This window comes from Ceratina calcarata, unplaced genomic scaffold (genome assembly GCF_001652005.2).
Source record: "Ceratina calcarata isolate Rehan_Ccalc_2016 unplaced genomic scaffold, ASM165200v1 scaffold78.2, whole genome shotgun sequence".
NCBI lineage: Eukaryota > Metazoa > Arthropoda > Insecta > Hymenoptera > Apidae > Ceratina > Ceratina calcarata.
Window position 1 is genome coordinate 2,534,089 of NW_017179105.1, and position 7,751 is coordinate 2,541,839.

Sequence of the window (7,751 nt, forward strand, 5' to 3'; positions counted from 1 at the left end):
CACGTAATACTAACGTAACATTCGAATGTTGATATCTGACATTATAGGAACTGTAATGAATGAAATGATACGTTTTATCAAAACGTCAATGATACATCTCCGAAATATCGTTACAGCATATACATTTCATTGAGCAATCATATATTTTGTTAATACAATTTTACACGTTAATACATGATAAAGATTTAGTTATCAGAATCAGCGTACTATCATCGTTATCGTTAAAAATGTCAGAGATAAATGATCACAATAGAAGTAAATTGTCAAATTTAAAAGAGCGCCATTTTATATTATCACAAAAGATTTGGTTAACTCTGTAACTTTATGGTAGATTATAAATTAAATAGCCGCGTTTCGTTATTATTTCCGAGGCAGCTCGTTTTCTGTGACGATGTCTTTACTATGAAAGAATAAAGCCTGGCAATTTTCTGACGGATCGAGAAACCAGCCGGTCGCGTTTAGAACGCTTCATTCGTTGAGGTTAGTGTCGAGATTCAAGTGATTCTTCTATTCGTTTATTCTTACGATGTTACATCAGAATTGGGGATATATTAATATTATAAATATCGTTTTATAAAGGGTACGATTGGTCCTCTTATTTTATCTCTTTTAATAATTCCGATAGAAATTTTCGTTCGATAATCTACATCGCTGTGTACACACATTCCTGTGTTCATTTAGAATAAATCCTTTTTAGCGATAAAGTTAAGAGGAAACGATGGCGCTACATAACGTACCGCCAAAAAGAAAAGAAATATATAAGTATGAGGCGCCGTGGCCTCTGTACAGCATTAACTGGTCTGTGAGGCCAGATAAGAGGTTTCGTCTAGCTCTAGGCAGTTTCGTAGAGGAATACAACAATAAAGTACAAATAGTTTCGTTAGACGAGGAGACATCTGAATTTACTGCCAAAAGCACGTTCGATCATCCTTATCCAACTACAAAAATTATGTGGATACCAGATAGCAAAGGTATTCATTCGTTTACTGTGTACTGTACCATCGTTTATAATCTTCAACATCTAAATAATGCGATCACTTTCTAGGATTATTCCCAGATCTATTAGCCACATCTGGCGACTATCTCAGAGTTTGGCGAGCGGCCGAGCCAGAGACCCGCTTAGAATGTGTCTTGAACAATAATAAGAATTCCGATTTCTGTGCTCCCCTCACGTCGTTCGACTGGAACGAAGTCGATCCAAATTTGATTGGCACTTCAAGCATAGACACCACGTGTACCATTTGGGGGCTAGAAACTGGTCAGAGTATAGGCAGGACTAATATGGTCAACGGTCACGTCAAAACCCAGTTGATCGCTCACGATAAAGAAGTGTATGATATAGCATTTAGTCGCGCGGGTGGCGGTCGCGACATGTTCGCGTCCGTCGGCGCTGACGGTTCCGTGAGAATGTTCGATTTACGGCATTTGGAACACTCGACGATAATCTATGAGGATCCGCAGCACACGCCGCTGTTGAGACTCGCGTGGAATAAGCAAGATCCGAATTATCTCGCCACAGTCGCGATGGACGCGTGCGAAGTAATCATTTTAGACGTACGCGTTCCATGCACGCCGGTCGCGAGACTCAACAACCATAGGTGCATTATGACGTTTATTTCACTTTTACTATAGCTGTAAATATGTTCGAGTACTGAGAACATCGTGTGACGGTTTTTAGAGCGAGCGTGAACGGTATAGCTTGGGCGCCGCATTCGTCCTGCCACATTTGCACAGCAGGGGACGATCATCAGGCGTTAATTTGGGACATACAGCAAATGCCGCGAGCCATCGAGGATCCGATTCTCGCTTACACGGCCGCGGAGGGCGAGGTGAATCAAATTCAGTGGGGTGCCACGCAACCTGATTGGATCGCGATTTGCTATAACAAAGCGGCGGAAATTCTTAGGGTATAAAGGTACTATTTTCTATTAGCGGACCGCGGGTCTTCTCTGATCGACACCGGTTCGTGTGTATCGAAGTCTTTTTTACCGTGTCGTTTACTTAAACTCATCGTGTCGTGCGTTTTATTTCAGTATTTGTACAGAATTTCGCATCTGCCATCAGTTTCTTCACGATTCCTTTTGTACCTGTATAAAATAAGCATGTACAAATACTAGTTATTTTTTAAGATACAAAACGTTTTCAAGGGACACTCGAATCGATGGCCGGGTGTTTCGCGATTTAGGAATCTATAAACGAAAATTTAAATAGATTTTAATATTCCGAACGATTTGATTAATTTTTAACGCGTCTAAATTATTGGGGGAGTATACAAGACTGGCTCACTGAAAATATCCAGTATATGTACATGTTAACTTAACGATAATACAATGTTTAATCATCGTGCCACTCGTATTTTACGTACTCATTAATCGTATTGGTGATCGAAGAAGATCATACAAATCTAAAACGAGCTCATGGGATAATTAAGGGTGAAATAGTAGCGTAGGATTGATGCATAGATTCTGACGAACCACGTGTATATTTATAGCCCCTGACTGTAATCGATGTATCTTATTTTGTGCCGACGTGACAACGAGGTTTTGGAAATAGGACCGATCTATATTCCTGACAATTCTTGACAAGCAACGGGGCAATCATTTTTTACGAAGAACAAAATAAGATACATCCGTTACGCTTCGAAATTGTATATATGTTTATATTTACATATTTACTTGTTTTTGTAGAGAAAATGTAGGGTATAATAGTGATAGATCATAGGTTTTTCACGTATATGTTCGCATTATATTAGTGATATACATCATCATATTGAAATATATTCGTACTTTAGTAAAAGGATCGTCGAGTTCTTTTATGAAAATGGAGAAACGTAATAGTAGCGCTCGTGATACTAGGTATTAATAATAATTTATACGTCAGAACGTTTAATTTCGAGATTATAATTAAAAGTAGAGTTTTATTATTTGAGTCGATGATCTTAAGTGATCAGTAATAGACGCGTCGATCGAAGATCATACTATCGTGCGAGGGACGTGATAGGATTCGTAATTAATACAATTTAGGTTTTGAAAAAAGCACGATTTTATACGTACATTGATATTCGATCATTTGATAATTTACAAATACGTAATAGTAATGAGCAGCGAGATGCATTATTTACAATAATGAAATGTGTAATGGGAGACAGGACATTAGCCAATTAATACATTCATTTTACACAATAATCTCTTGTTCGTTTTTCATCAAATATCCGACAACTTTACGCAGATATAGGATTAAACTATTATAGTGCTACCGCTAATTCAATAAATATCAACTCTGATACAGAGCAGCCGTTTTACTATCTATTTTTAATTAATACAGTCGATCACCTTAATTTTTATCTCAATTTTATATCGACGACTAAAACACGATCTAGGCGTACGATGTACGTCGAATTAACTTTTGTTAAATATTACTACTATCATCGATTTACATTAAACTTTGGCAAGATTCGTATCATCTTGTTCCGTTCAATTAATTTTACATATATTCGTTCAAAAGATTAATCGCGAATTTTACTTCGCGATCCCCATGCATTCTAACTAGTCATCTCAGCCGGAGGCACACGTACGATCCACAAACACGCACATTGCATTTGCCAGCGGACAAGAAAATGACGGAAAGAAAATCTAATCATTTCACGGTGGAACGTATTACACATACGTCACCGTCAACCATATATATATATATCGTTACATTTTTATTATAATTAATGCATCGCGTTAATAATAAGTTAACAGGTCATGTTCGTTTAATGGGATTCTATAAATGCTCGGCTAAATTGCACTAAACACTCATTCTACAATTACATAAGCGAGCCTCAGTATCTTTTCTATCTTCAACGCACGAAGAATTCTAAACATGTTTTTCTAGAGTATATAATTCATTGCTTCATGGCTTCAGCCGTCCGCTATCTATTCCTCCTCAGTCATTAAATTTCACCTGTATTCCTTATACGAACGACGTTACAATCGGCGACCACCTTTTTTGCTAACACGCTTTCGAAGCTTCAGCCTCCTTTGAAAACTCGGAATATACTGCATATATTCAGCGAGAGGATTCGTCTTCTTTAAAGAACGCATAATTTGCTAGCTATGTAATGAAGATGTAACACTGTACATCCCATAGTTAACATGTTTCCCATCGCTATGTAGACGTGGATACGTCTAAAGGTCTGATGGATCTTTAAATAGTGAGGGCAGTGTTTCAACGGGCCGGGATTGTGGGCACCTATTTCGTTGCCGACACCGGCGGCGCGTTCCAGGGTGTTCTTTTGCACTATCAATTGTAGCAAGGGCGGAGTCAGATAGAGTCGTATGAGAAGTTCTAGAAAAAAGGCGCTGGACATACCGCCCACCTGAAACAGAAACAGTTTCGAAAATTATGTGACATGTCATTCAGACGGTCTCTTGTTCCTCGTACGTTTTAAAAATACGCAGTTTCGCAGAACGAAACTAAAGCGTAAACATGTTATTATATAAGTATTTTTAACGAGAGAAGAAAGATTCAAGAGCTTCATGTTCTGAAGATCAAATTTATTATTTTACGAACCTGAACAGCGATTTCCGTGTCCCAAGTGTGTATCGGATGATGCTTCACGAAAATCAAGAGCGTAGTGAGACTGAGGCAAGCGTTGATCGTAAAGTATCTAGGAAACAATATGCGCTGGACTTCGCCGAACGTGTGCCTCGGCAATGCGAAGTATAAGGACAGACCTGTACAGAAGAAGACAGCCGTTATCGTACCTTCAGCTGTCTTTTTGATTCACGGTCACTTACCCGATACGAAAGTCATCCAGACTTGGGCGCCGAGGTGCATCATGAACGAAGCCAGGTAAATGAAAGACGTTGCTCTCGACTGCGGGTGACCGACGTGCATTCGATCCGTTGTCGGCACAAGAGCCGATGTCACGCAGAGGACCGCTGCGATCATGATGACATGAGCCGGTTGCGTCGTGTAAAACAGAATTCTGTAACAGAAAATCACATCTTCAATCATTTCTTCCTTCGATACGGCTATCGACGCGTGAAACTGGCAAGATGTAATTTACGTCGGCCTGCCGAGAAGATTAAGTATGGTTCTCGATTTAAAGACCTATAATTCTGAAGTAGAATGGTGATCGTTAGGAACATTGCCACGCCGCTCGTAGAATTTTATCCCATTAATCAGGGATACTATATGGGTATTTCTAATTGGGATTCGAACAATGATTGCCTTATAACTTAAGTGCGAGCACTTGAAGAACGAGCACTGTATCGATGGCGACAAGAAGATAAATCTGACGTGCATAAAAGTGTGTCGAGTCAATTAATGGATTTATTTGCCTTGTTATTTTTAAAAGACAGAAGGAACAGGTATAAAAAGAAGAATCGCGATAAGATTTGCTTCGAAATCAGGTATGGTCATCGATGGGATCTACATGACTCGCGTGACCCCACTGCATTATCGGATCCGGTTTTTGGAGTAGACTCACGAGAGCCATGTATCTGGCGCCAGACAGATAAAATATGCTAAATCAATATACTATAGTACATATACGACTTTAAAAGTCAAGAGTGATCAAAGTGTGGAATTGTACAATCGTATGATAAATTGGGATTAAACTTTGGAACGGAATTTAAATGCACGCGACGATTTTAATCCGCGAAATTCTGTCCGCTAAACATGCACTTTTACAAGATACGATGAATTTGCAGACTGCTTCCGCGATGATAACATCGCGATTAGAGTTGCGACACGTTGCGAAACGAAAATCAGAAGATCTAGATACGTCACGACCCAGGAAATAAAAGTGCAAATAGACGTCACGAAATGCATAATTCGAGAGCATATTTGCGGATCGATGTAGGTAGGACACGAGCTCGGAAGCATTCTATATATTTACTGTATGCCCACCATATCGATGTAATCAAATCGCACGTAGGCAATACAGCAGCGGTATCCCGTTATATCTCTACTGTTCAAATACCGAAAGTATAAGAAATATCTGAATGACGAAGTTTCAACTGTTAATATTCCATTTTCCACATTTCAATATTCTTTATTCTTATCTCTTTGTATTAACAGATTGGATTCTGTTGATTCACACACTGATTTCAATTGCCACATGTTCTACGTTTCCTTTCTACTGCCGAGTCAATAATTTCTCTGTCGGAGAAGGTATGATGTTACGGAAAAAATGTAGACAGTACGAAAATAGGTTGAGTGACAGTAATATTCGTGGAAAGTTCGCTATCCCACGAGGATGCATGTACGTAGCTGGTTTGCGTGCACCTGAACGAACGTTCTCTGTCCTCCTGTTATGTCTGAGGTTCTCCTCGATCAGTATACATTACATTCATCGCTAAGGATGTGCTACTTGCCTACAAATTATCATTATTTATAGTAGTCATTCTCATGATTTATGCCGTCAAAAATGGTTTGTCTTTCCATAGTTACAGTACACAAACGTCTCTTTTAAGTTATGTCATTTTTCTTATGCACATAACTAAAATAGTACAAGCTAAATAAAGTTCTCTTTTAGAACAAGAGATGCATCTGACGTCGGCAGCGGTAAGACAAAATCATTAGCATATCGCACTGCCGTATTCCTGCGTTCGACGAATTCGCTTGAGAATCCGCTGAATAGAACTACTGATAGGTAAGATGCGTGACAAGTCTCGTGACGTAAAATCTATGTATAGTATGAATCTCTTTCGGGTCGGTGACATCCGCGTTTGAATGGTTCTATCGTACACGAAACCGCGGGTGTTTCTCGACGTGAATGGAACACAAAGTGTCCAATTGTACATCGTAGATGAATTACATCATCTATCGAGCCGGTCCGGTTACATCCATGACGTTCGTCTTCTGCGTCACTCGTGTCTCTTGGACCTGACCGATTTAGAATCCGCTTCCTACCTGCCGACATTTCGATAGACTTCGCTACGTAAACGATGAATCGTTAAAAAAACGAGTCATACTTCGGACTCTATGCAATTACGTTTTGCTACTAGCAAACGTGGAACGTCTATCAGCTTTATCTAGAAAATTAACTTCTGCTAAGATATGATTATCGCAAAACATTGTTCATTGATGAATTACTTATATTAGTTTCGTCGAGCATTCGCGCGTCATATTGGAGAGCCTGTTCTGAAATTCTCAGAATTGTCTTGTACAGCACACGACTGGTACATCGGTCAAGAACCTCCCGGTGGAAGAATCGCCACGAAAATCTTCGCGCGTTAAGGAGGTATTGGTTATACAGTCAATCCCAAAAGTTTATGTACCTTAGAAAAACGCATTTTCTATAATTGAAAGGAAATCAGACGTCGGAAGAATAATGCTAATAATAAATAGCTACGTGCTAAAAAGTATAGAAGGAAATATCCAATTAATTATTGACGCTAGCGAAAAAATTTTTATACGAAATTGTAGACACTGATGTCCTTTACAAGAAAGATTCTATGCATTTTTCTTCTAACTTCAATATTTGACGAGTTAAATATCATTAATTGGCATTCTATGGGTACTGACAAAATCCGACCGATTCACTGCCGAAATGGCGAACTTTTAGCAAAAAATTTCGTTTTTTCTCAATTACTCCTAAACCGTTGAATCTACGGGAAAATTGCATAAGACCTTTTTTGTAGAGGACGACGAGATCTACAATTTCCATATAAAAACTTTTCGCTAGCGTCAATAGTTTACGAGTTATTGACGAAAAACGAAAAAACAGTTTTTTGCAAATTACTCGTAAACTATTGACG

The 7,751-nt window shown here is 38.9% G+C and overlaps 2 protein-coding genes across 4 annotated transcripts in view; one reads left to right on the forward strand and one right to left on the reverse strand.

Moving 5' to 3' along the window:
* The first annotated feature begins 35 nt into the window (after positions 1–35).
* Positions 36–3,289, forward strand: wap (DDB1 and CUL4 associated factor wap). Of its 3 annotated transcripts, none has more exons than XM_026818231.1 (4): positions 36–480; positions 682–971; positions 1,046–1,598; positions 1,679–3,289. In XM_026818231.1, the coding sequence occupies exons 2-4, from the start codon at positions 719–721 to the stop codon at positions 1,911–1,913; spliced, it is 1,041 nt and encodes a 346-aa protein (XP_026674032.1). In that variant the 5' UTR covers positions 36–480; positions 682–718; the 3' UTR covers positions 1,914–3,289. The 3 variants fall into 3 exon arrangements, with proteins under 3 accessions (XP_026674032.1, XP_017889914.1, XP_026674031.1); XM_018034425.2 differs by having other exon boundaries at positions 48–480; positions 698–971; XM_026818230.1 differs by lacking the exon at positions 36–480 and adding an exon at positions 487–580 and having other exon boundaries at positions 698–971.
* Positions 3,025–7,751, reverse strand: part of LOC108630873 (transmembrane protein 205) — a 9,184-nt gene continuing 4,457 nt past the window's right edge. The window contains exons 2-4 of the mRNA XM_018034426.2: positions 4,782–4,972; positions 4,555–4,718; positions 3,025–4,360 (exon numbers count right to left, since the gene is read on the reverse strand). Of these exons, the coding sequence (XP_017889915.1) occupies positions 4,073–4,360; positions 4,555–4,718; positions 4,782–4,972 (643 nt within the window). The 3' untranslated portion in view covers positions 3,025–4,072. The remainder of the gene's footprint in view (positions 4,361–4,554; positions 4,719–4,781; positions 4,973–7,751) is intronic.